The sequence below is a fragment of the Lutjanus erythropterus genome, chromosome 11, assembly GCF_056507025.1.
Source record: "Lutjanus erythropterus isolate fLutEry1 chromosome 11, fLutEry1.hap2, whole genome shotgun sequence".
Classification (NCBI taxonomy): Eukaryota; Metazoa; Chordata; class Actinopteri; order Lutjaniformes; family Lutjanidae; genus Lutjanus; species Lutjanus erythropterus.
In genome coordinates, this window is record NC_139327.1 from 16140134 (window position 1) to 16168081 (window position 27948).

The 27948-nt window shown below is 38.8% G+C and overlaps 2 protein-coding genes across 4 annotated transcripts; one reads left to right on the top strand and one right to left on the bottom strand.

Annotated features, from left to right (window-relative positions):
• The first annotated feature begins 1125 nt into the window (after positions 1-1125).
• On the top strand, positions 1126-19355 carry LOC146318807 (unconventional myosin-Ic-like). 2 transcript variants are annotated; one of them, XM_084730963.1, is made up of 32 exons: positions 1126-1323; positions 6240-6398; positions 6489-6604; positions 7711-7909; positions 8114-8194; positions 8372-8551; positions 8651-8749; positions 10069-10182; positions 10286-10357; positions 10457-10576; positions 10682-10764; positions 10864-10969; positions 11093-11173; positions 11273-11364; positions 11631-11725; positions 11875-11921; positions 12057-12137; positions 12328-12433; positions 13614-13731; positions 13830-13943; positions 14051-14127; positions 14287-14355; positions 15767-15851; positions 15939-16098; positions 16224-16307; positions 16410-16503; positions 17186-17241; positions 17342-17477; positions 18565-18635; positions 18717-18814; positions 18943-19042; positions 19149-19355. In XM_084730963.1, the coding sequence occupies exons 1-32, from the start codon at positions 1306-1308 to the stop codon at positions 19173-19175; spliced, it is 3138 nt and encodes a 1045-aa protein (XP_084587089.1). In that variant the 5' UTR covers positions 1126-1305; the 3' UTR covers positions 19176-19355. The 2 variants fall into 2 exon arrangements, with proteins under 2 accessions (XP_084587089.1, XP_084587090.1); XM_084730964.1 differs by lacking the exon at positions 1126-1323 and adding an exon at positions 4404-4553.
• Positions 19356-19488: 133 nt separating this feature from the next.
• Positions 19489-27882, bottom strand: LOC146318808 (uncharacterized). 2 transcript variants are annotated; one of them, XM_084730966.1, is made up of 5 exons: positions 27771-27882; positions 22597-22755; positions 21557-21658; positions 21008-21199; positions 19489-20612 (listed from the first exon to the last, which is right to left on the bottom strand). In XM_084730966.1, exons 2-5 carry the CDS (start codon positions 22753-22755, stop codon positions 20415-20417), a joined length of 651 nt encoding a protein of 216 aa, XP_084587092.1. In that variant the 5' UTR covers positions 27771-27882; the 3' UTR covers positions 19489-20414. The 2 variants fall into 2 exon arrangements, with proteins under 2 accessions (XP_084587092.1, XP_084587091.1); XM_084730965.1 differs by lacking the exon at positions 27771-27882 and having other exon boundaries at positions 22597-22776.
• Positions 27883-27948: the final 66 nt, after the last annotated feature.

Consider the following 27948-nt stretch of genomic DNA (forward strand, 5'->3'; position numbering starts at 1 on the left):
TTTTAGACAGAAAAGTGATGAGAAAATATTTTGACTGAAAAAGTTCAAGTGAGGGCAGGACTGCTTACCATATATAGTAAAATGCACTGCACCAAACCAAGATTATTTAAATTGTTTAATGAATGTCAACTCCCCCGCAGTAGTCGACACTGAGTATATGCACGAGTGGCAGGGAAGGAGATTTTTCCCTCCTCACTTTAAAGAACTATCGAGACAGCCAGAGATTGAGAAAAAGACCAAGATACTTTTTTTTCCATCTGGGTAACATTATTCAGATTCCTCAGTGTTGGATATTTGGATGGTGCTGGCAAAGTGAGCGAGGCGTGGAGACGGAGTGAGGGAAAATGGGGTGAGAGAGGAAAGATGTGGGGGAGGAAAGCCAGAGGAGGGCGCTGTTCCCTGATTCTCTCCTCACAGAGACGGCGTGGCCTTGATTGCACTCCCCAAAAATGTGGGAGTGAACTGAAGAAGTGAGGAATCTTATGGCCCATGCATTATTGTGCTCAAATTTCATATCATCTGCAGATTGATATTACTATGATGTAAGTTATTTCATCAACAGTTGGAGACAGCAAGGAGGAGACAGACAGTCTTGCTGGTGAAACACCCCCATAACTCACATCCCATGTGAATCTGTCTGAGCTTGTGGGAGAAAAGGGAGGGAGCAAACTAAACAGGGAGGGAAGGAAAGAAAGAATGTACTGAGATCTCATCATGTGATTTTTTTTTCTCCTTTTTATATAGCTGCAGAGTGATGATTACATGTTTTGTAGTTAGGGGCTCTTAGCAACTTTTTCCAAACCCTCTCAGCTCTCTGGCTCTTTTTTTTCTTGCATGATCCAACAGCTTACTTTTACTTGACTTTTTTTTTTGTCCAGTTGTATGACGTGTGAGAGGAGTTCCTTCCCTTGTTTCATGCAGGATAATTTAGAGGGGAAGGAGAGTGGATTTGCGGAGAGGCGGACATTTACTTGACCTGTCAAAGGGAAGATGAATTGAAGGTATAAACAAGAGAGGCTGTTGGTGTTTTGGCCTGAGCGCGTATGCTTTGTCCTCACAGGGGAGCCGGAGGAGGAGGAGAAAGAAAGAAGAGGAGAAAGAGCTGAAAGAAAGTGACTGAGAAAGTGACTGAGAAAGCGACGGACGTGGAGGGAGAAAGAAGAAGATAAGTTGCCCGATTCTGCTGCCTGAAGGCAAAGGTGGATGAGAAGTTACAGTTGAGGAGCCTGTCTGACACAAGAGGAGGAGCACCAGCCTGGTGGGGGGGTACCACCAGTTCAGCTTTCTTCTTCCAGCAACAACAGGATGAGGTACCAAGGCAGGGTAAGATCCCCACTACCATGATGCTCCGTGTTGTGTTTTCATTTCTTGTGCTGCCTACTTACCAGATTTTATGGGTTCTTGCACAGTGAAGCACCAGATCTGATCCACCAGTTCACTGTTTTCTCTCATGGAGGGAAAAGCAAAAGCGAACAATGAGTCACTTGCAGATTTTTTGTGCATGAGTCAGTGTGTATTTTGGTTTTTGTATAAGCTTTAACCCAAGCAGAGGATGAACTTGGTACTTTTCCACCATATCCATTACTGGCACATCAGTGGTGGAGAGCCAGCTGTGGTACCAGAGCAGCTCGCCCTGGGACAGAGTGGTGGGGCACTCCTTATAAGGAAGACAATCCGAATGTAGTCGGCCCAGCAGAGCTTAGTCATGGGGCCTGGAGCCAAGTCCCACTCCTCGCTGGTTGTCACTACTGTTGCTGCACCTACAGACCTGCAGCTTTTCACTGAAGCTCCCCGCTACTCAGAGTCAAATCCCCCCTTAAAGCACTCAAGCACTCCTGGGAGGCCATCAGTTAGATTAGACTCTCATTATCGTAACACCAAGCCTGCAGGACACTGCACTGAAAACAGAGCTGCAAGGATTACATTGTATTATGGTTCTACTTCCATCTCCGACCCATAGCCCTTAAGATATCTCAGCCAAAGTGTTTGCAGAAAGATGATTTCCTCTACCACAGTGGTACCTGTGTTCTTGTGTTTTGGATGAGGCTTCTCACTACAACTGGGCAATGTATTAACACTATATCAATACTGCAATATGAGAGTAGATGTTGTCTTAGATTGAGGATATTGTTATTTCATTATATGGCATAATTGTTGTCTTTTCCTGGTTTTAAAGGTCCAGTGTGTAAGACTTACAGGGGTTTATTGGGAGAATATGGTGATTATTGAATATATATGTTTTCATTAGTGTTTTATCACCTGAAATTAAAGCCCTCTCAAGTCTCAAGTGGGAAAGGAAACAATTGGCATCCAGACGTGGGTCAAATGAGCCTGCACTAGTCACGGCTACAGCTCCGATCGGCAGTGATAAACATGACACCCTGGTGGACAAGCTAATTTGTGCCCCTTTTTGGCACATACAACAAAACCTTGTCACCTCCAGTGGTAGCTACTGTAGCTAATTTGATCCTTTTTCATACACATGTGCTGCTTAGTTTGACTCCATTTGACCCAGCATGTCAGCCCAGCACAGTGAAGTCTGCACCCACTTGAAGGTGTGTATTTAACTGATACGCTCTCATCTTTAGTCAAGCACCTGTAAAACAGTGGTGAAACATTTTATTTCCTTTACTTTTTTTAATTCTTCACAATAAACGCCCCCATTTTTATTATGAGGTAGCTAAATCAGGAAAGGCTGGGTTCTCGTTGACAGTAACTGGACAACTCCTATACAGCTAAAAACAGACATGAAACAATTAAAGTAGGCAGGTACTTGAAAATACAAACAGCGACATAGGAGAGAAACCAAATTTCAAACCACAGAGATTCAGTTAGATGCTACAAATCTACTGGCAGCTGAACACAGAGACTTGAGACATGAGTTGAGTCTCAGCTTTCCAGCACACATCAGAAAAAATCTAAGCCAAACTGATATACAGGCAATGGCAGAAAGGTCAATTATGTAGTTTTAGCAGGTTATGATGAAACAACTCATGACTGCTGAGAGATAGCTCCTTGAAAACAATATTTGCTGTGTTTTTTGAGTTTGTGTTTGGTTGCTTGGAAAGTTTCATGTATCATCAGCACACATTAATTGCTGTCTGGGAAAAAAAAACAGGGTTATTACAGTAATGTGGGTGTTTCAGGCACTGGAACACTGGCTACTGTGCAGACACTGCCAGCACAGCAGCTACTGTACATCTTAATAAAATCACAGCTGAACATAAAAGGTATGAAATCTGAGGAAGAAGGAATGAAAGATTCACACCAGTGGAGTCTGTTACAGTTCAGAGCCAGGTTGTGCTGTTCATTGTCATCTACCATGAAAGATTGATGTGTATGCTGAACACATGGACCTGCTTTTCTAAGCTTTATAATAAGTGCAAGCCCACAGTGAACTTTGTGACATACAGTTTGTGTGAAACCACATGCACTGGAGTCTTGTCTGATGCGTCCTGTTGGCTCGGAACACTGTCCGCCTTGATTCGGGATGTGGTGATGGAGAAGGTCTCTGTAAGATGTGGGCACGACAGTCTCCGGTTGCTTGGCTAGGCTGAGTTGCATTTTGTCCGTTCAATTTTCCTGTCCCAGGAGCAGCCCTAGGTCTGCGCTGGCTCTTATCTCATCTCGCTTCCTTCCCTCCTGGGGTTTTCCGCAGTGGTGTGTCCAGTTGATCTGACTGGGTGGTCAAAAGATGCTATGTGCATTGTTGATCGCCTCAAGGTCTAAAGCTCTTTAATCCAAAGCCCAGGTTTCCTTTTTCAATGCCAGTGAGAGTATTTCTGTCATAGGTGATATGTGTTTCAGTAATAAAGCCGAAAAAAATAACAAATTTCATTGTTGTGGAATTGAAAAAAAGCTGTTTAAGAATAATTTTTGGTGTGAACTGCTAATTATTTCACTTTTATCACACATTTTTTTTATGAATGGAAGTTCAAATTCTTTGTTGACCTGGCATTCAAAAACACATATCCTCATTATTGGAAATCAAAGAATGCACACCTGCTGACGCCCACATAGAAACATTTAGTGGCATCCATTGAACGCCTGTCCTAAACCTGACCCTGACATTCCTTAGTTGTATCCTTTGGAAAATATGACTGCGAGCTGCAATTACTGTCTGTAGGAAGCCCACCTGCAGGAGTGGGAGAACAATACTCCAAGGTGAAGCACGGCTGAGGGGGGCTGCAGTGGAAGTGTCCACTGACTTTCCTTTGCTCTCACTTCTTGGCTATCTTCCACTGTTGTCCTCATTGTTTTTTTTAAGAATTTTCCTGCATGCAGTGCGCAGAGATAATGACCTTTTACCGGCATTAACCAGCCAAATGAGACCCTTGAGAGGCTCTTGCATTCAAGAAAAACAGAAGTCCTGTGGAAGTCTAGCCCCTTTGTTCCACTTTCTGCTTGTTTTTTTTTAAATGAATGTTTAAAGAGAAACAACAGGGCTTCTCCCATAACTGTATCTGTGATTCTGAAGATACAGCACAGCTGGATTGGCTGGGGCGTAGTGCACTGATTACAAACTAAATCGTGTGTCTGGATATTTATCATCAGTAAGTATGACAGCTTAGCTGACATTTTTATCTCTTTGCATATATGTGCGCATGCCTGTGCATGTAGTTGTGTGTGTTATAGCTCACTTTAGGGCATATCTGAGAATTTTACTCTGCCGTAATTACTTCCTGTCTGCACCTTGATGTTTGCCATCACAGTGGGGTTGACATGTACACACACTTTACCAACGGAATCGGTTAAATCCCGTCTGGTGATATAGAGCTGTGTGTACGGTGCATACATCATAATACACTATCGCACTGTTGCAAAATAGGAGAGTCTCTCCTGTCTGTTTATCATTTGGATTCCTTAAATGTCTCCTTTGTTTAATCTTGGCAAGTGTTGGTGGAACTGTTCTTACTCTGCATGTTTACAGAGGGTTGTTTTGGTGATGTGGTCACTGAGTCTCAAGTCATTTGTCTGATATTTTGAAAATATTTCTGAAATACGTATCGTCTCTCTTTGTAAATTGATTCTGTTTTGTAAAATATTATGTGCCAGTTATTGTAATACACCAGATGTTAATTCTTTCCTAACTGGGTGAACGCATCATGTCCCAGATGAAATGGAACAGGCCTTGTGTGCCCCCTGCTGGTCAACAGCATGTAATTACACATATTGGAGGGTTATATGTACAGTGGACTGAGGTAAGGCTTTCACTTGTGTACCTCTGTTATGTTCTTCCTTTTCAGGGGCATATATATATATAGACAGTGCAAGCAATGAAGTTGCCCTAACCTGTGGGTTAGGGGAACCCATGGACAGAGCAGGCCCTCCAGTTATGTATTGATGTGTTGGGTGGAGAACAGCCTTTGAAAAGGCAAACCTATCTCTGTCATGATCGTCTTTTGTCCAGTGTCAAATATTTTTTTTCTGCTTCTGTTTTTTTGGGAAAGTTAGTTAGTATCAGTCTATAATAAAATTATATCCTTATCCTGCATGAATTATAAAAAAAACTATAAGTAAACTAGGGCTGAAACAATTCCTTGAAGAACTCATGTAACTTGATTACTAAAAATCATCAATGCCAGTTATAAAGAATAAGTGATTCATTCCAATCAAAAATTAATATTAGTTATAATTGTTTCTGTTCTTAAAACGTCACAGGTCACAGAGGTACGGCCTGCTGAGTAGCATACTATTTTTTTGAGGACAAAAAATTTATTCTTTTAGATAGTTTTGTTTTGTATAAATTGTGATTTTAGTGAACATATTCAAATCTAATTTTGACAAATTCAGAGGGGACAAAGCTGTCAGGACTGTCTGTGATTTTTGCCAACTCCCTTAGAGAGACCTGGAACCAGTGGTTTAAGCTAGATATACAGCACAACAGTGGTGCAGTGGAGTAGAGTTGGTCCGTGATCACAGACTAAATGAAACGTAAAAAAAATATTTAATTAAATGGATAATTCTTTATTTTCTTTGGTACCTTTGGCATACACAGATTTGCCATGATGATAATATGTATGTTGATGTTGTCCGATGTCAAGTCTGTATTTGAACATGTGACGGCTTTGACTGTCAGAGTGCTATCTATGGTTCTGATAGCTTTCTGTTGTTTCATCTGACTATAAAATCCCACACATTGTTGATAAAATATAGGCCTATATATGCCTGGATACTAGCATGCATGAGGGCTTATCATTAATGCCTTACACCACTGCTCCTTCTCTCTCTTCCTGCAGGAGGTGGATGTTGAAGGAAGAGTGCGCCTGGTGATGGAGAGCGCCTTGACCGCCCGGGACAGGGTCGGCGTGCAGGACTTTGTCTTGCTGGAAAACTACAACAGCGAGGCAGCCTTCATAGAAAACCTCCGGAGACGCTTCAGAGAAAACCTCATCTATGTAATGAAGCCAATTTTTCTTCACATGTTCCCAAACATTTCAGTCTGTGTGGTGAGACATATCTGAATGTGTTCTAATGTTTTGGCTCAGACGTATATTGGCTCCGTGCTGGTGTCGGTGAACCCTTACAAAGAGCTGGAGATTTACTCCAAGCAGCAGATGGAGCGCTACAGAGGGGTCAGCTTCTATGAGATATCGCCTCACATGTGAGTCATGTCATGGTTGTCGGACATGTTTTTTTACTCCGCTGTCAGCTGCCCAGCTAATGATCACATGACATGCTGAGAAACATATATTACTACATTGATTATCTGTCATCCAATAGGATTTTTTTTTAAGGCCTGATGCATTTAATTATAAGCTGGGAATGTGTGTAAACTTTAAAAGTGAAACCTCCACACCAGCTTTCTGTAGCTCAATAAATAAACTGTAAAACGCTGCATAACTTTGTGGTTGCAACTAATAATTATTTTGATTATCAATTAAACCACAGACTTTTTTGCTCATTTGTTTTGCGAATAAATGGAAATTTCATTTTGTAATGTTTACAAATAAATCTGTTGAGGACCACAAGTGTCACTATAATAGTAACAAAGCATTTCATTAATTAATAACTAATTTGTACAATAAAAATATCCATTAAATTAATTTTATTAGTTTTCAAAATCTCTATCAAAATGCAGTTTAGCAAATAAATAAATAATTGGACTGACAAACTGAATTAAGGCAACAAATTTTAATCAGGCATTTAAAAGAGCAATTTCCTCTCCCATTTAAATTTTCCCACTTTTTTTCCTTCTCTTATTATATATTTGTTTTGCTTAGACATTTAGTCTCCCCATTTGTGTGATACTTTGGGCTTTCTGCTGGTAAAATGAGGTAGAACAATGCAAATTAGCCAAGAGTTTAAACACCCAGACCCGTCTCATACATTTACTATCTTTTCAGGACTGTTTAGACGCCAAGAAGCCCCTTTTAGGGACACAAGTGTAAGTGCTTACATAGCTATAGAAAGTTGATACCTCACTGTCCACGATGCGTCTGCATGTACACCATATTGGGGCAGTCAAGATCCGTCTAAACAGTAATGTTAAGACAGCTGTATTCTTACATGATTAAATAATGAAATTATTTTTCAGTATTTCCATGAATCTTGTGGTCCTCCATGATGAGAAGCATGTAAACAACTAACTTTACAGTTTAACTCTGTTATAATGTCTTGTCCATTGTTTTCAAGTGTTTATGTGGCTTTATTCCAGCACCACGTCTTAACTGTATGTTGATCTGAAGCTGCTTTTGTGTTTTTCCTCAGCTATGCCGTGTCAGACAACACTTACCGGGCCATGCGAACAGAGAGGAAGGACCAGTGTATTCTCATATCAGGTGAGAGCGGAGCAGGTAAAACAGAGGCCTCCAAGAAGATCCTCCTCTACTATGCTGTCACCTGCCCCACTAATGATCACATGGCTACTCTTGGTGACCGCCTACTGCAGTCCAACCCTGTTCTGGAGGTATACTTCAAACTGAACAGCCACTATTACTTACTTGTTTTTCACGATATATGATATCTGTTTCATCTGAGAATTCTGAATTACCTTTGCACATTAGTTATTTATAAATTCTTATTATTGTGTTTCCTGTTGTTGTTTTTTTTGCATTGTTGCTCTTGATTTCACTTCCTCCTTCTAATTTCCTGGCTTTTTTGCTTTGTGCAGGCATTTGGCAACGCCAAAACACTAAGGAATGACAACTCCAGTCGTTTTGGGAAGTACATGGATGTCCAGTTTGACTTTAGGGTAAACACTCCTTCCTTGGCTTTGTCGCTCTTTATATGAATCATATGTTCTCACACCATAGTGATAATAACAATTAATTTAGTTATTGATAAAGCCCAACATTTAAAACACTGGAGTGCTGAACCTGCCTTTAAACAGTTGCTGTCTGCTCCCATCTTCCTCTGTAACTTCTCCTAGGGGGCACCAGTGGGCGGTCATATCCTGAACTACCTGCTGGAGAAATCACGTGTGGTACACCAGAACCACGGTGAGAGGAACTTCCACATCTTCTATCAGCTCCTGGACGGAGGGGACGACGAGCTGCTTAACACACTGGACCTGCAGAGAAATGCTCAGAACTACCAATATCTGGTCAAGGTGTGTGTAGTGCAAACATTTCATGTATTACTTGTTTCAAACTGAGGTCTTCGCAATTATACCACCAGCTGTGTTGTAATATTTGATTGTCTTGTTCAGGGCAACTGTCCCAGACTGAGCTCCGTCAGTGACAAGAATAATTGGAAAGTTGTGATGAAGGCCCTGAATGTGATTGGCTTCACAGAAGAAGAAGTGCAGGTCAGTAGCAATCACAGCTTTGAATGTGTGCGCTGAATGCTGCAACAGTGTTGTTGCTCTGTTTGTCACTCATGTTCTTGGTTTACCACATTTACCACATCAAAGTGGCCACGGGAATAGATCCAAGTCAAAAAAATTGCATTATACTAGGAATACTGTTTTCTACCATAAATATGCCCACTGTTTATTACCCTATGCATTTTACACTAGCTAAACCAAACATCACATTTCTTCATGAACACGCTGACAAAAATTCTACATGCACAAAACAAAATATGGCTGTACCGAATCTTCAAGGAAGCTTCAAATATTCATTCCTAACACTGACATTCGATTTCTAAATCAACATTTGAGTTCTGGGCAGCTGCACTAATTATATTATGTGGTCAAAAAACTTTGTTCTCCCACTTGACATTTGGCACTTGGCAAAACATTTTTGTTTTTTTTTTTGTCTTTAAGGCTTTGCGATTTTTAATACCATTTTTTGCAAATATGTAATTTTTTTTGTAGGTTTTGCATCCTACTTTGTTTAAAACAACTTCCTGTCTCAAGCATTAGTGGTGACCATTTAAATAGCAGTGTTATGTTGAAAACTTTTTCACTTTAAGTCCAGTGCATACAATTTACAGGGACTTATACAACAGACTTTTTCTCAGAATAAGTCAGAAATGGAATGTAATATTCATATGCATGTTTTCAGCATTGTATAATTACCTGACAATTACAATTGTTGTGTTTCATTACTTTAGAATGAGCCTTTTATATCTACAAAGGTCGTGGCTCCTCTTCCACAGAGTCCACCACATTGCACTGCCATGTTTCTATAATAGCCTACAATGGAAAAACAAAACAGTAGCTTCTAGAGAGGACATTTCGCGTGAGTTTTGTGGCCACCTTAGATTCTCTTGCATGCTTGGAAAGGGAGGGTGAGGCAAGATGTTTGCAGATGTTTCCAGTCTGCAAGCTCATTGCTATATGCCACTAAATCCTACACACCTGGTCCTTTAGTAGTTAAACAAATATATTTGTGTCCTTAAGGCTGAGCAATTGTTAATGCAGTGTTTACTCCATTAAACATTTATAAAGGTTTTTATTTGTTCTGAAGTTATGAATCTTGCGTTCATCAACCACTATCTTAAGCGTTTGTTGTCAGCATTCACATGCGAGGGTTTGAAAACCAGTTCACTTAAAAAGTACAATTTCTCAAGTTCTGATTGTATATTAGTGATCATATTCTCAGCGACTGTCCCAGCATTCAACTGGAACAGGCAGTTCTTCTGTGAGGTTGTTGTTAACTGGTTTTCCTGTGTTGACCTCAGAAATTGCTGAATATCATCGCCAGTGTTCTCCATCTGGGGAACACTCAGTTTGGAGAAGGGGAGGAAGGAGAAACCTATATCACCACTGAGACTCCGATAAACAATATTGCGAAGGTCAGAACAGTCCCACTAGTGTTATCGGATGTTGAAATATGCACAAAAACTCGCAAAAGGCCTAGCTAAGAGAGCAGATGTGTTGTTGTTTTTTTTTTTGCAGCTGCTGGGTGTTGATGGCTCAGCCCTCAGGGAGGCACTCACTCACAAGAAACTCACTGCCAAAGGAGAAGAGGTGATGCTCTTTTGTCCTTGTTCCTCATGTTCTCGGTTGTTTGGGACGTATCGTACGATTTTTAAATTTTGTGTTGTACTTTATGTTTGTGTGTCACAGATGATCAGCCCCCTAAATTTTGAGCAGGCGGTGTCTGCTCGTGATGCCTTGGCCAAGGCTGTGTATGGTCGGACGTTCACCTGGTTGGTGGAGAAAATCAATCAGTCGCTGGCTCTGAAGGTGCAGTAACACTTCTGATAACAACTTAAAGACAACAGTGCAAATTCTATCACCATATTGTGTTTTACTATTGATCACATGCTGTGAACTTGATGTGTGTTGCAGGATGAACTCTACCACAGCAGTAAGGGCTCCTCAGTTATAGGGCTTCTAGATATCTACGGATTTGAAGTCCTCCAGCACAATAGGTATGAAACATATCAAATTCTTCACTAGTAATGCACGTAGCTTTTGCACTTAACTTTAGCAGGCATTTAACCTAATTTCCCTTATATTTCTGCCCAAAGTTTTGAGCAGTTCTGCATCAACTACTGCAATGAGAAGCTGCAGCAGCTGTTTATTGAGCTCACCCTGAGATCTGAGCAGGAGGAGTATGAGACAGAGGGAATTGCAGTGAGTGCTTTGTTAGTTGAGTAGTCGAAACTAATAAGTTATATAATGCATTGAGTTATATGCTATATGCTTTCCATGCTAACAATATATTGTTCTCCTCTGAATGTTTGTGTCTACTTTCAGTGGGAGACGGTGCAGTACTTTGACAACAAGATCATCTGTGACCTGATAGAGGAGAAGCACAAAGGCATCATCTCCATTCTGGTGCGCACAGCGACTCCTAATTTATGTCTGTACATGGTGTTGTCTTACTTGCTGTCACTGCAGGTGCAGTCAAAAAGCACGACTGTTTTTTGTTTTCAGGATGAGGAGTGTCTGAGACCTGGAGAGACCTGCGATGTCTCCTTTTTAGAGAAATTGGAAGACACGCTGGGCAGCCATCCCCATTTTGTCACGTAAGCATCATCTTCAGAGTCAGGATCAGGCTTATAAAAACAACAGAAGACAGTATACATCAAGGAGCTGTACAGTTTGCACAGGAATGTGTAAAATTTTGACCAGGAAATGTGCAAAAGTACACAGTATGAAATAGAGAGTTTATATGTCATGTGCAAGATAGAGACCAAGAGATGTGTGTTAATAGTCTTAACTACAGCTTTTGATATCAGCAGGTCTTTGAATGTTTCATCCCTGTGTGTGTGTGTGTGTGTATGTCTTTCAGTCACAAGCTGGCAAATGGAAAAACCCGCAGAGTGATGAGCAGGGAGGAGTTCAGGCTGCTGCATTATGCTGGAGAGGTCAACTACAACGTCCATGGTGGGCTGTAATTTGTCCATAGACCAACCAGTTAACTATTTTTATTCATGTATCCATTCCCCTGTAAGAGGCAACATTTATTTCAGAGCATGTCGTCCCACAACACGCTGATTCCTTAATGGCAAACTGTTTTTGTTTGTCTCTTTCAGGTTTCCTTGACAAGAACAACGATTTGCTGAACAGGAACCTCAAAGAGGTAAGGATAATGAAAATGGAACAGGTTGAGCCTCATCACACCCTCTCTGTGTCTCCTGCCACTGCTTGAGTGAAGAGGAAGAGGCGGGAGCGCCCCTGTGTTGACATGTGGTTGTGTGGTTTGGTTTCTGTTCAGGTCATGTGCCAGTCAGACAACCAGATCCTTAGGCACTGCTTCCGCAGAGAGGAAGTAATTGACCAAAAACGCCCCGAGATGGTGAGGATTATTCCCGCTCTCTCTCGCTCCTGTCCAGTTTGTGATGTGGTTTTAAATTAAGTACATCTGAGGTTTAGATATAATGTGAAGACTCCATAACTTGAATGTCTTCTCTGTCTGTAAACCAACACATGCACCCAAATATACAGAGAATTTCCCTCAGTTTCATGTTGTTTTATTTGTCCCTCAGGCTGCCACTCAGTTCAAAAACAGCCTGATGAAACTTATGGAGATCCTCATGTCTAAAGAGCCGTCATACGTGCGCTGTATCAAACCTAATGATGCCAAGCAGCCAGGTACACTTTTACATCTTGACATATGAATTTGGTGTGTATTAAAGACCTGTTATTTTCAAAGAAATGCTATTTTCTGAAATAATGCTAAAAATTTACAAAAGCACATACATTCAAAAATGTGAACTACTAGGAGTCGGACAGAGGTACATGTGAAAAATGGAAAAATACACACACAAGATAATGTCAACCATATTGAGTGGAGGAAAATATACTCAGCTCATTAATAAGACATATAATGCATAGTAAAAATATACAATAAAATCTCCAAATGCACAATATATACACATATATACACACAAGAAATGTACAAAGCTGCACAGTACACTTAAAAAGATACATTTATCTTAACTGTGACGGTTTATTTACCTGATCTTTCTGTTATGGTAGTTTAGAATATATTGTACATATTAATTGTACTAACAGGGTTCATTTTATGAAAAAAGTCACATGATGGGATACTTATAAATGTTAATGGGAGCATTGTCTAGTGTGTGTACTTACTTGAAATAATACCAGTGCTGTATTTTCTTATGTGGTACATAAAAATCTAATTTAACGAAGCTATCAGTACAACATTGTCACGACACTCTGCACTCAATTTCTCTTTTTATTAGAAATGTTCACTCACAAATTAGTTCATTTTGATTGATTCTTCTCCGTTGTTGTTGCTGTTTATAACACTCCAGTCTTGCAGATATTTCGCAATAAAAGAAAGAATAAATTTTGCCCTCTAAAGAATTTTGATGTGAAAGAGAAGGAAGGGAAGTGTTGAGTTTTCATCCACAACAGTTAAATCAAGGGAATATGACCAGAAAACAAGAAGGTTTCAAACCAAAACATAACAAAGGGCAGACAAAACAAGGAAACTTAGAAATAAAGGAATGTCTCTGATGATGAATATGTAATAAATAAAGGCCTGATGGTTTCTTCATTTAAGGCAAATAATGTCCTTAATCCCTTTGCGGGAACGCTGGTCCAATGAAATAATGGCCACATATCATACAAATGTTACTTAAAGATTAATTTTAATTCTCTCTCTCTTTCATCAGCAAACACTGTTAAAACCACAAGGAAATAAAAGTTTCCAACATACATCTCTCAGTCATTTTAAAGTATGTAATCTAATGTATAGTTTATGATTTAGGGTCTGTGCCATAATATTGATCTCCTCTTCCTGCAGGAAGGTTTGATGAGGTTCTGGTCAGGCACCAGGTGAAGTACCTTGGCCTGATGGAGAACCTGAGGGTCAGGAGAGCTGGCTTTGCCTATCGACGGCGCTTTGAAGCCTTCCTGCAGAGGTGACTGACCTTCTTTCTGGATGACCTGTAGTCTGAGTGACTGCTCATTCTGTTTATTTAGCTTTGTGTTATTATAATAATGTACCAAATGGCCATAGGTACAAGCCCCTGTGTCCTGAGACGTGGCCCAACTGGCATGGCAGACTTGTAGATGGCGTCTCGACACTGGTCAACCACCTCGGCTACAAACCAGAAGAATACAAGCTGGGAAGGTAATGTGCCTTTGGATGAAGAGGGAGAGTATAGAGTGGGAAGAGAGGTTGGTAACGTGTTCATTAAATAGGGTGTTGAACACAAATGTCTCGTCTACTTCCTGCAGGTCAAAAATCTTCATCCGTTTCCCAAAAACTCTCTTCACCACTGAGGATGCACTGGAGGCAAAAAAGCCAGATATAGGTCAGTAACAGTGGTCAGAATTGTAATGCAGAAAATACTCCCAGTTGTGTATTATCTTTGTGGGATAAATCCTACAGAGATCTATGAATCAGCAGGACCTTGTGAACGCCTAGACGGAAAAGCATCCACTTTTAATCTCTTTTCTTTGTTCTGTTTCAGCTTTGAAACTGCAGACATCATGGAGAGGCTACAGGGAGAGGGCCAAGTACCAACGCATCAGACATGCAGGTGAGAGCACCTCCCACTGTTGACTCCCTCACAGTTTCCTTCCTCTCCCATACAGAACAGTCTCAGTTTGTCCTTAAAACTGAAATAAATGCAGGCATAAATACTCACAGAAAAGATCAGGTTGATTATGTTTGTATATTTTATGGTTTATAATTTTTGATAGATTTTACCTGATCCTTTCAAACTAACTTTAGTTTGGGTTATTTTTCAGAAGGGGTTTTACTTTCATTTTTACTTCTCTAAATCTTGATTTTGGATTTCTTCCATTGTAATATTGGGACTATTTGCTTTGTTACATGTATGCACATGCACATAAAATTGCTTTTGGGTAGCAATCAAAGTTTCCTGTGACATTGAAGAATGGCCCCACAGGGTCTACATTCCTGCTCATGTATTTGCGTGTATGTGCTTGTGTTTTCTTTTTCGTTTTTGTGCGTGTCTGTGTGTGTGGATTTGACTCATGGGGTAATCCCGGTATTTTTAAACCTGTGTTCTATTTTGAAATATTTTGGGCTCTAAAAGACTGATGGGGCTGGGAATCGGTACTTGGTACAACCAAAATAACCCAGTACAAACCATTAAAACTTTTCCAGTCAAACAATACTTTTACTCAATCCTTTTTGTACCCAGATCTAGAGAAAAAAAAAGAAAAGTATGATTTTGCTTGTAGCCAAGTTTTGAAATTAGTCCAGTAGTAGTTTAGGCAGCAGCTGTGAAATAGGTTGCAGTTACTTGGTTTCTGTTATTGTGAGACTTTGGTGTTTTAACACATTAAACAAATTAATTGGATGTATTTTAAAAATGTATTTTAGCCACCCAAAAAAATAAATAATAAAAACAATAATTTAACCTTGCAGAACACTGGAATGGCCTGATTACCACTGTCTTGATCTGTTATTGTGTAACATCAGTGTTTTCAAGGGTTAGTTCAGATTCACCAGAGTCACACAATTACACAAACTAACTCATCAATCAAGGCAGCGGTAGACCAGCAACTCCGATGTCCTGAGGTCAAACAAACTGTTTTAACTGACTAACTGACTTGAAGGCTTTCAAGACAGTGACATCATGGTTTCAGTTTCCCATCGCTAAAGGCTGTCTGAAGGTTCATCTCTGTAGGAATCCTTTCTGTAATGTTGTCAGACACATAAAGTAACCATCTGAGCCTGGTAGTGACAAATACAAGCAGCAAGCTGAGCGGATCTACTGGACCAGTTCAAAAATGTTTTGCACCTATTAGTCATTTAGGGCCCAGGTTTAAAGACGGCGGAATTACCCTTACTTTTTCAACATGTGAACCCGGGCCTGAGCTGACTCTCTCACAGTATGCTCTACTAACCTTGGGATGTTCTCTTTGCCTGAGTATAAAAGTTGTCTTGGTGTTTATATATGCATGTATGTGTACGTATAGTGATAGTGATCCAGTCTGGGTGGCGAGGGATGAAAGCACGCAGGAGGGCTAAGAAGCGTCGACAGGCTGCTGACTTAATACGCAGGTGCTTAACTGATACTTGTTATGCTTTATTTCTGTATGTATTTTTACAACTGCATCTTGCATATATAGTAAATTTCCTTTTTGTCAGGTTCATAAAAGGCTTCATCTACCGTCATGAGGAATACTGCCCAGAGAATGACTATTTCCTGGATCATGTACGCTACTCCTTCCTCAAGAATCTACGGAAAAACCTGCCCAAGAACGTTTTGGACAAAAACTGGCCGACACCTCCTCCCTTGGTTGTTGAGGTACAAGCAGCCCAAACACACAGAGAGAGGGTCATTCTGCTGACTGACGGCATTATATCCAGATAAAAGTAAGAATCTGCAGCCATGTAACAAATTCTTCCTATCAACTCCTTGATACCTTACAGGCCTCCGAGCACCTGCAGAGGCTGCACATGAGAAACATGGTCATGAAATACTGCAGGAGAGTCCAACCTGAATGGAAGAAGCAGGTACATTGACAACACAAGGCATGATCTTAAACCTTAAAATAAAAACAAATTATCACTTGTAAAATAAAAAAAAAAAAATATATATATATATATCTGCTTTAGATGATGCAGAAGGTTGTAGCCAGCGAGATCTTCAAGGATCAGAAGGACAGCTACCCTCAGAGTGTGGGAAGGCTGTTTTTGGACTCCAGGCTGGGTACATGTTCATCAATGACCTATGTACACGCTTAAAGGGATAGTCCAGACTTTTTGAAGTGGGGTTATATGAGGTACTTATCCATTACCTACTGTAGATGTTGGTTGGTACACCCCTAGATTCAAGAAACAGCAGGAGTACTGCAGTGTCTGCTGTGGACAGGGCCAGCTAAAAAAAGGCCCATCTAAGAAAATATACAGTATATTAGATTAAGTGTACGTTATGTTTAAAATATTTTCAGCACTTTATCTTGCCAGCTGACAGCTTTTTCCAGTGGGAAAGCACCATTATATAAATCAAATATCACTTTCTTCAATGACAACAGACTCATTTGGGAAAAACAGAACTTGTGAATTGCCTGTCTGTTGCTGTCTAGACTGGTTAGTTGTGTCTGTCACAATAGCACTAACTAACCAACCAATCGAGGCAGCAGCAGACACGCCCATGCAACGGAAAATTACCGTTTTTGCCAAAAGGCTATCTGATGATCAGTGAAAATATTTTAAATACAACGCACACTTAAAATTATGTACATTACAGAGCTTTCTCACTCAATACACTGACTTAGGATAAGTACCTCATACAACCAAACTTCAAATGATTCAAACTATTCCTGTAACACAATAAAAAAAAGTGTACAAAAAACGTGACATTTACAGAGGTTTTCCATTGCATTATGTAGAGCGTGAGCAAATCAATCTCAAAGTGGTCCAGACGCTCGGCAATGACAAAGTGCAGGTACGATTGACCTTTTTTTTCTTCTGTGTGAAGATGGTAATAAAAGTGCTACATAACCTCTCAGCTGCCTCACAGCAACATGTCTCCTTGTGCTTCACAGTATGGCGTTTCAGTCATAAAGTATGACAGGAGGGGATTCAAGCCTCGCCCTCGCCAGCTGCTCCTCACTAACACCTTCGCTGTGCTGGTGGACAGGACCAAGATCAAACAGAGGATTGACTACGCAGCTCTGAGAGGTGAAAACCAGCCCCGAGTACATAATAAATGTATTATGTTAGAATATTGAGTGGTGTCCTTGAAACCACGATCACTACTGAGCTTATATTTATTTCCATTGTTACAGTTTCAAATTAAGTTTGTTTTTCTTTGACCTTCAGCACTCAAAAAATCTTGATTACTGTGCCCTCACTGTTCACTGAGATGACATATCCATAGCAACCAATGCTCTTCTTTCTCAAAGAAAAACACTTTTAACTGAGAGGAAGACTATTTCTAATGAAAGTAAATCAGGAGATGGGAACATAGCTTCTTCCTTTTTCAACTGATTATTACATTGTTACAGATATTGAACCAGTAATTAATTTGACATATTTTTCAGACAAAAGAACATGGCTAAAGTGTCTCTGGCTAAAGGAGACATATGTTATACATTTATTGTGCTAAATAATCAGAGATTAAGGAAACGTGAACCTGAAATACTGGTTTCTCATACAACAACACTACAGCCAGCATGTTCTCCTTTCAAATTCCCATTCCAGTGCAGATCATCTGTTTTTGTTGTGTGTGTCACAGTTATTAGAATTAAAATTAATGCCAAATGTTCACAGAATGAGTAAGTGTCTGTTTTTGACTCAGGAATCAATAATCTTTTAGAGGGATTAGATGTTTGTAACAGTTAAATTGAGCAATATATGAATGGAGTCTGGCTGGCAGTGAGGCAGGCCGTCACTGAACTCTTCAGAGTGCGTATTTCCAGAGCAGTGGGCTTTTGTTTTGAGGTTTACAGGTTTATCTTTACATTGACAGACAATGGACAATTACAGCAGCTGATCAACTTACAGTGGAGGATTCGTTGTCATTTGTCAGTGTCAAAGTGTAACGCTGCATTTGTCCTGCACTTGTGCAGGTCCATTGTCCCTGCAGCCTGCAGGCAACCTTCCTGAGCTTTGAGTGTGGGGAGGAGGGGGGAAACAACTCACTTTAACCAGAGATCATATATTAAATGGGGTTTTAACTTATTCAGTTTTCAGTCTATGGCTCCAACTCACTATTAGGACTACATTACTCCGTAAGTCTAATCCAGGTTTTCTCTTTTTTCAACAGGTATCTCTGTGAGCTCTCTCAGCGATGGGATGGTTGTTGTGCACATGCCCAGTGAGGACAATAAGCAGAAGGTACAGTAAAACAGAGGAGTCACGACTGTTTAACCATGCTCAACCATGCAAACACTCTTAATGCAGCTGTGTCTCCCTCAGGGCGATGTGGTGCTGCAATGTGACCATGTGATCGAGCTGGTGACAAAACTATCCATGATGGCCAGCAAGGTCAACTATGTCAATGTCAGCCCGGGAAGGTGAGGCGTGTCCCCCTGCTTCTCTGTGGTGATTGTTTCCAACCCAACAGTACTCATCTCTCTATCTTGTCTTTATTTGTTCCTTTCTTTTCTCTTTTTTCTTTCTATACCACCCATGTGGCATACAGTATCAAGTTTGCTGTGGCTCGCGGCAAGGAGGGAATCATTGATTTCGTCAGGGGTTCAGAGCTAAAGGTGGCGAAAGGCAAGCGAGGACATCTGCTAGTGGTGAGCCAGCAGCTGTACTGATGTCATGTGTTTCATGTGTTGAGCCTGCAGGGAGGAAGGGGATTTTTTTAACATTAATTGTGTTCAATCTGATTTCACTCTGCAGACTGCTCCTCGGGTCAACAACACATGAAGAAACAGAAAACAGCAACCAGAAGAACAGAAATCCTTTTAGCTAAGTGGAGGATTGCCACTCAGAAGTTATTTGTTAGTTTGTAGCCGGCAGGATGATACCACAAGCACACACAACATACTCAATAGAAGAAAGATCCTTTATTAAAGGGATAGTTGAGATTATTTTACCTAAAAACAATCAATATCAGTTTATCAGCCGTTTCTGACAGGAAACTGTCAGCTGTTATATGAGCCAAATATCATTAACCAAACCAATCAAATTTTACAGGGGAAATCAGCAGTTTTACCTCACAAAATACAGGAGCTGTCATTGTGTGACATTGGAGAATCCAAATTATCTTTTTAAAACACTGAAGTCACACAATAACACAAACAAACTAACAGATGGAGGCAGCAGTGGACCAGCATCCCCTGCATCGTTCTGCGAGGTAAAATTGCTGATTTCACCTATGGAGTTTGGTTGGTTTGGAGAGAACAATAGTAAAGCATTGGAAGTAAAATACATTTTGTTGCTGACCCGGTCCCCAGCAGGTCATTGCTTAGCTTCACTGCTGGTGGTCCTCCCTGTTTCCCACACTGTGGGCATGTCAGCCGGCATCTACTGTAGCTAATAAACTGACTATGGATAATTACCTCATGCAAACCTACATCAAATAATCTGAACTATCTCTGTAATTCATATACATCATCATTATTACAAGAATGTCTTCAATGTTGCAACAATTACTGCTATTTTTTCTAAATATTAGAAAATCATAACATGAAGTCACCACTGTTTCAAATGCTTCATCTTTTTATTGTCAGTCATGAAAATCATACACAAACATATTTAAATATATCAAATATAAAATGTCTTATAATGTAAAACACTCTATCTCTGAATTGTAAGAGAAATAAAACCACTTTGAAATAAATAGCATGTTAATAAATATATTAATAAATAGCAAATATATCTCTGGAAAGTACAGTAGATAGAGGGCTCGGGGGAAAAACAGGATGTTGGGAAGTGTTCTCTGAGCTTTAGCAGCTTATTGAGAGGTATAACAGAAACTCTGGGAAATACCCAAGAAAGCCCATAAATAAACACATCATAAAAGCTTGGATGAGAGCTCCATGTAAAGCCCTACTAAAGCACTAATTAAACCTGACAACTATTACTCCAATTTCTGGCTAGAGCTAAGCCTTTTCTTCTTTTTCTGTATGTGTGCGTGTTGTCAAGGTCCTGGCGCTCTTTTTTTCACTGCGGAGTCATGTGTGTTTTTGAAGCCAACAGGAGGAAGTCTCTTGCCAGCCTGGTGAGGTACAGATCTAGATCCCTCAGAATGACGTAACCCTCCACTCGGCTGTCCCAAGTTATAGAGCTGCTTTCTGGGGTCGAGGCTTCCCGTGCTGTAGGAGAGGTTGGCTTTGTCCAAGAGCTTTGCAAATTACTCATCTAGAGAAGAAAGCATAACAAAGGTTGCACTTTATTTTACAGTGCACACTTATTAGTTCACACTGTAAACTAATAAAATGTTCTTTATTCGACAGTAGACCCTTTATTAGACCCTTACTACACTTATTTAGAAGGTAATTATGGACAGGTATATTGTAATGCTGTAGGCAGATAATGTGATTTGATCAAAGAAATTGATTGTATGTGACCTGCTAAAGAAGGTGTATGTAGCATGTATGTGATTTGATTTTAGTCTACAGTACAGTTCTGTTGTAACGTGTCCCTAATTAACCTCTAAGAAAGTCTAGTATGGGTCTAATAATGTCTATTTTTTCTTTGTGTGAGTCAAAAAGGGGGCAAAACATGGGTTGTTTTGAGTGAGAGGATGTGGATACCTGATTGCTGACTTGGTTCATCAGGTCCCTAAGATCCAGCTGAATGTGCCTGATGCTCCGAGGTAGAGTGTTGTGGACTGCCTGTCCAGCCATCTGCTCTTTCTCCTCCTTCTCCAGCTGTTTTCTCTTCCACTCCAGCATATTCCAGTAGGTCTGCATGTCCCAGAAAGCAGCGTGCAGTCGTTCCCAGTCCTGCACACACAACCAACAACAGACAACCACATGGTTACATAAGCAAAGTGTTGCACAACCCCCCTTTCTGAAGTTGAAGTTCTAAAAGGGGAATTCCACTCAAATTTTTACAAGATTTACATTCTGCAAGAATAGGCTTTCTGACTAGGTCATCAGATTTGGGTTTTTAATCCCCATAATGGAAAAAGTATTTCAGAAAAATCAAAACAATGGAAGAAATTCTCAGAAAACTTTTTTTAATCCCCATCATGGAAAAATATTTCTAAAAATCAACACAATGGAAGAAATTCTCAGAAAACTTTGCAAATATGAAAACCAAATAGTGGTTTTCTATGGAGCACTGACGCAGATACTCACAGAGAGCATCAGCCAGCTGTAGAAATCTGTAGAAAGTAACGGCAGGTCCTTTAACTGCCGGCTTCTGTCCTCAAAGTGCATATTTCCCAACTGCTGCTCATTCTGTTGAAGTGAACACAAAAACAATTAAAAACAATAAAAAAAAAAAAAAAAGTTAGGAAGCGCAAAATTTCAAGCCAACTGTCCACTAAATTGTTGAGGGTTAAAGCTATAATATGCAACATTTCTGCATTAAAATGTCCAAAAATGCTAGACTGATGTTAGACATTTTGTTGAGTTACATTATCCCAAACATTTCCAGCATTATTCACTGACTAAACGTAATATGAATAAAACTCGGTACATGGCTCATGAGCATGATTTCTGCCTGAGTCAAGTCAGGTGGCGTTTCATCAACAATGGTGGTTGTTTCACAGTCAACTTTAGCGACTCCCATGAATCGAACATCAAACCCCTTTTGTTACTGTTTTAATGTGAGAGAGACCCCTAGTGCCAGAACGTACATATTGTATGTTTAAGTTTTTAAAATAAGCTTAATAAGTTCTGCCGACCTGTAATCTTTTGTTTAAGTGATTTACTGCACTTCTTCAGAAAAACAAAAATTGCAACCATTGAAATTTCCAAGCAAATAAATTAACACAACAGATTGATTTCACAAATTAAGAGTCTGAGTTTGAAGTGAAGTTGTGTGGAATCATGGGAGTTGTTATTTTCACTTTTTCCACAACAACCACCATAACTGATGAAAATCTATCTGACATGACTCAGGCAGAAATCATGTTCATGGACAAGGTAACATAAAAAAGTAATTCACTTTCTCACATATACAATTTATCCTGTGTTTTCCCAAAAGTTATAGCAAATAGCTAGCAATAGCAGGAAACGCACCATTACCTTTTTAACGTGTAAATGTTACATATTATAGTTTTAAAACTTCAGTGAAGACAGTTGCCTGTAAAGTATGAGTTTTCTCAGCTTTTTTTTTTTCAGTAAAGAATTGTGGTCAGGAGAAGCTGAAACTCGGTGTGCTCAGTACTCACATATGTCTTCTGCAGCTGCTGGACACGGGTTCGAGTGGACCTCGTGAGACGAAAGGAGTTGTGGTATTTATTCCTCAGGAGGAGTGGAGACTGAGCAGAGGACTCCACACAGTTCAGTAAACAGCAGAGGAGGACGAGAGCCTGCCACCAAACAGTCATCTGAAACACAGACATGGCCATATCATCTATTGCTTAAATTGCCGTTCAGCTGCTTTTCAGGTATACATTTAGTCAGATGTGTCACTTCTGTGTTCAGTACTGTAAAAAAAAAAAAAGTTTCACTTCCAACACAGTCTACAGTATTCCGGTACGTAGATTGTCTTTATGGGAAATAAACTGCTTATGTCCATACTTGGTATCTCAGATGAAGTCCATTTATATTTCTGAAAGAAAATCTGCCCACATGCTCCACTAACCACACGGCATCCCCATACATGCTCTCTTTCTTTCTTATGCAATTTAGTAACACAACAGTGTGGTTTGGTTGCACATGCATGGAAAAAGACGTGCTTTAATTCCTCTAAATTGTTTCACTAGGGAAGGAAACATTTGCTTAGTGTTGTCTCTCCTTTTTGTTTGTGGCCTTGCAAGTAATCCTAGTCAAGACAAGTCAGTTTTTGTTTTTATAGCTCAAAATCACAATTTTCCTCAGATGGCTTTACAGTCTGTACAGTGTAACAACCTCTGTCCTTAGACCCTCAATTCAGGTCAGGAGAAACTCTCCAAACTCCACTTTTAACAGCAGAAATATGGAAGAAACCATAAGAAGAGCCACAGTGGAGGGATCCCTCTCTCAGATCAGACAGACATCCAAAAGTTATATATACAGATAAAGGGCAGACCAGCAAAATCACTTTGTATACACATTATTATGACAAAATTTCTGATACATGAAGATAATAAAATGTGTAATGTATGTAGAAATCCTAACCAGATTAAAGAAGATAAACTTTGCTTGCACAGCACTTTGCTGCTGGCCTGTTGCCAAGTAGCAGCAAGAAGCGGAATTGGAAGAGTTAAATATATCATTTCTTTCACGTTCCCTGCCACTGTAAAAAAAAAAAAAAAAAAAGAGAAAGAAACTGTTCTTTCCAGTTTTGGTCATATTATTCAGCTGCATCATGTCATGTGTTTTTCAGCAACACAGTCCTCTTGATGAGTCAACATCATTCACCCACTGAAACCATGACATTGTCCTCTAATGCTGTCGCCAAATTATTGATACCAAAGGGACACTTGGTTTTACACAAATAAACAGCAGAAAAGTTACAGATTATGAATACTAGATGTTACTTACTACAAGCCTTTTCCTGAAGTTTGACATAGACACTAAGTGTGTTCAAAACATTAAATATTAATGACTATTCCATTTATATGCACTGCCATAAACACATTGTACTCTTTCAACAATTACATGCTGTGTTTCTTTATATGCTGACATGGTGTGACAGTGAGTGAATCTAAAAAATAAGTATAAATTAATATAGAAATTATATAAATATAAATTAAAAATAAAAAAAAATAATATAAAACCTTACAAATACTCAAACCATCATACTCATTTGTAATGTATTATGTTTAAGATGGGCTTACCTTGGAGGAGCAGTGACCAGTGAACTCCAGTAAAAGCTACCAAAGATACCTTCATGCTATACTGAGGTTCATGTACAGTTTATATATTTGTCATGATATTGCTTTCGGTTTCTGACAGAGCTGGAGTTTTTTCTTTTTTTTTTTTTTCTCTCCCCCTCTCTCTCGCATCTTGTGGTCGCCGATATGATTCAGACAGAAGTGAGTGAGTAATCTGTCCAATGAGAAACCCGATATAGCGTTTGGTCTCACTTTCCATCTGTCCCTCTCTCTCTCTCTCTTTGGCCAGAGACATGTAATTCACTGAAGGAAATGGGTGTTTTCAGGAACACTAACTAAATTTTTAGGTTGCTCTAGCCTGACTTAGTTTATATGACCTATTATTTAAATACACTATACAATACAATAAAACAGTTTGCACTCATATTAGTGCAAAAAGTATAATAATAGAATAATACTATTCTGTACCTTTATTTGAAGGGTTGTGCATAAGACTGTCATGACTCTGTCATAGCCATGTCATGGCACCTGAATATGAAGTCTTAACAAATGTTTATGTTATCATAAAGTGTCATCCAATCATTTATGTATTTTTTAATGCAAAGATGACATTGTTTGAGGTGTCTTTGACATTAATCAAAACAAAAATGTCTTTATTATGACAACTTGACATTAACCAATCTTTAAATTTTGAATTCAGACTTTTTTGTAGTAGAGTATTTTTAGACTGTGTATTTCTATGTTTACACTAGTAAATGATTTGAGTACTTCTTCCACCACTGCTTATATGTATTTATAAGTTAAAAATGACAGACAGGTAAGGATAGTAACCGAATGGTAAACTCTTCATCACTGCAAATTGTATGTCACTTTTATTTTAATTGTATATTCTTTTCAATTGTACAGTAAGTACAGCAGTGTGTATTACTGTGCACTGTTACTGTTAAATTAAATAAATAAGCTACTTTATACATGCAGTTTTGTCACATGGTAGTATAATTATATGGTAGTGAAAGTGGCAAGCTGTTAAAAACTGCTAAAAGTTGCTTTTTCTTTTCTAAAAGCCAGTGAAGGCCAGGTCTGACTGTGCATCTTAAGGGAATATTTCAGAAGTCTCATGATGCTGATGAGTAATTACTGACAGTTTCAGCGAATCTCATAAAAACAAAACAGAAAAACACACACACAAAAAAAAAAAAGAAAAAGAAAAAAAGACCCTTATCATCATAGCTGCCTTTAGCGGAAGTAAGTGTTTCTGATAATAAGACAATTTCCATTCGTCTGTGTTTCATGGGGGCGAAATGATGCCAAAGAACAAAGCGAAAAACAGATCAGCATCACGTTATAATGTGAAACGTTTATTGTTATAACAAGACGTTTTTCACATCATTACAACATACAAACGTTTCAAGTTGAGAAACTAGAGAAATTGATCTTGGAGATAAAATTTGAAATAAGTTATGAGAATAACAATATTCTGTTCTAATGTTAATCATTTCATGTTATAACAATAAATTACAGACTTTTTACATTATAACCTGATAACTATGTTGTTATAACATGGCATTATACACATATAAATCATGTTATAACAATATAAGTTATAATGTGAAACATTTTATGTTATCATGTTCTAACATGATAACAATATAGTATTGTGACAAAATACTGTATATTCCTATAACAATAAAAGTTCGTTATAGCTAAGTTTGTATGTCATAATAATGTGAAAATATCGTGTTACAACATGGAAAACATCTTGTGAAAACAATAATCTTTTCATATTAAAACATGACACTTTTTTTTTTCTTTTTCTAGTTTACTGTCTCCATTGACATGTATTTTATTCCATCACGTTTGTCTTGTTTTAGCCCTCTTACTTACTTCCCAGTATGTTACATGGGCTTAAAACTAGAGGGGACAGACTCTTTGTCGTCCTAATAGATATGTTCATAGGAGCCCTTATCCTGATTTTGTCTGAATCTTTTTAGTTCTTGTATTTTATTTCACTGGATCTTGTTTGTAATGTCTTTATTCAGCAAGAAGTTTTTCTATTTATCTTCATCATTGTTGTTTTTTAACGTGCTGAAGCATTGGTAACTTAGTTAAAAAGTTATTATTATTATTATTATTATTATTATTATTATTATTATTATTATTGGTAGTAGTAGTAGTAGTATTAGTGTCATATGTAATATACAGTGTGTGTTTCTGTGGGTCTGTGGCAAACAAAAGGTGATGACTGGACATGCTGCTGAAGAAAGATGGAAAAGAAAGATTTCACACCTTGTCATAACCTCTACCTGCCATTTTCAGTACATTTGACTGTATATGTTTCCACACAGCCTTTGGTCACATCTCTCGGCTGAGCCTTAATGTAATATGCGTTTTATTTTGTCTCATCCTGCTATATTCGTTTAAAATATTCTTTGAAGTATAATTGAAAGTGTTGCATTGTTATATTTTTGTTTGTATTCATGGATAGGGGAACTGTTCTGTCTTCCAAAAATTAAATTGCGCAACTACGAGGGGGTGGATTATACTCTGGGGGTAAATTCCAAACCAGATGATTAATTGATCCAATGCGTACAAAATGGGAAAGTCACCCAACATTTAGCAGAATTACAACTGGGGGATATTCTTTATTCATGTTGAAAATTAAATAAAAACGTACTGATTTAATTTTTTTTTCGTATTAATCAATAAATTCCGAACAAATATTGAATATGTGTACAATACCAGTGTGGATGAGTCTTTTTTATCTGTTTATTTACCAAAATACAAGGCTGCTGATGCTCTTTACCAAATACTACATTAAACAGTAAGAGGTCAGAGAAACAACCTGTCTCATCTGGTATTTCACTTTAATTTATAACCATTTTGTTCACATTCCAACACTTAGAGGTAATATATATATTTATATGAAGTATTATTAGAATTTATGAACAAAAAATATTTACGCACATACCTGCCCATACCTACATGTTGACATGTTGTACTGTACATACTGTATATTATCTGAGGAAGGGGTTTATTATTATTATTTAATGGAGGAGTGTCACTGGCCTCATCTTATGGTTAAAATAACCTGATGGGATGAGATTATTTTTTTATGACTACAGCAGCTTCATTAACAGCTCTACCTAAATAAAACAAACAAAATCATTACAACAGCAACGCTTTATTGAGTAACAATTTGTTAATTAAAAAAGTGCTTTTTTTAAATCAATTTTGTCACATTGTTTTAGACTGTGGAGGATTTTTCATGTTTCTTTTTATTAGACGACTGTAAATGTTAATATGAGCAGCTTATGCAGTGCTAAAACTTAAATTTAATGAACTAAACTAAGAGCTTGCATCATTTCTCTGAATTTAACAGGTATGACAACAAAACTCTGTAATGGTGTCAAGGAAAGTTGCACAGTGACTTTTCCTGACGTCACATCTGCCAGGGCAATGATGAGATATCTTTTGTGAAAATTCCTCTGAGATTACCCCTATGCAATTCAGTACAACATACCCAAAAATCAACACAAAATCCCTCCTTCAATAGAAACCTTAATCAATCTGTATTTTCTACCTACCTCTTTGTGGTGTGAAGTTTCACTTTTGCGTAAGCGCTGGGTTTTACTAGGCAGCAGGAAACTGTTTCTTCACTTCTGTACAGCTGAGACCATAGGTTGCCACTGATACTGTTAGCAGGGTTCAAAGCTCACCGTGTCTGTAACTATAAATGGTGCTGTCTATATTTTACAGTTTTAC

Bases quoted from the DNA above. Each gene is read 5' to 3' on its own strand.
- LOC146318807 (XM_084730963.1), top strand. The intron at 12,434-13,613 runs GTACACTTTTAC...CTCTTCCTGCAG, and splicing joins TAATGATGCCAAGCAGCCAG to GAAGGTTTGATGAGGTTCTG. The intron at 16,308-16,409 runs GTACATTGACAA...TATCTGCTTTAG, and splicing joins AACCTGAATGGAAGAAGCAG to ATGATGCAGAAGGTTGTAGC.
- LOC146318808 (XM_084730965.1), bottom strand. From the start codon at position 22,776: ATGGCCATGTCTGTGTTTCAGATGACTGTTTGGTGGCAGGCTCTCGTC. The intron at 21,659-22,596 runs GTGAGTACTGAG...TCACTTCAACAG, and splicing joins AGCAGCTGCAGAAGACATAT to AATGAGCAGCAGTTGGGAAA. The intron at 21,200-21,556 runs GTGAGTATCTGC...TTGTGTGTGCAG, and splicing joins ACAGCTGGCTGATGCTCTCT to GACTGGGAACGACTGCACGC.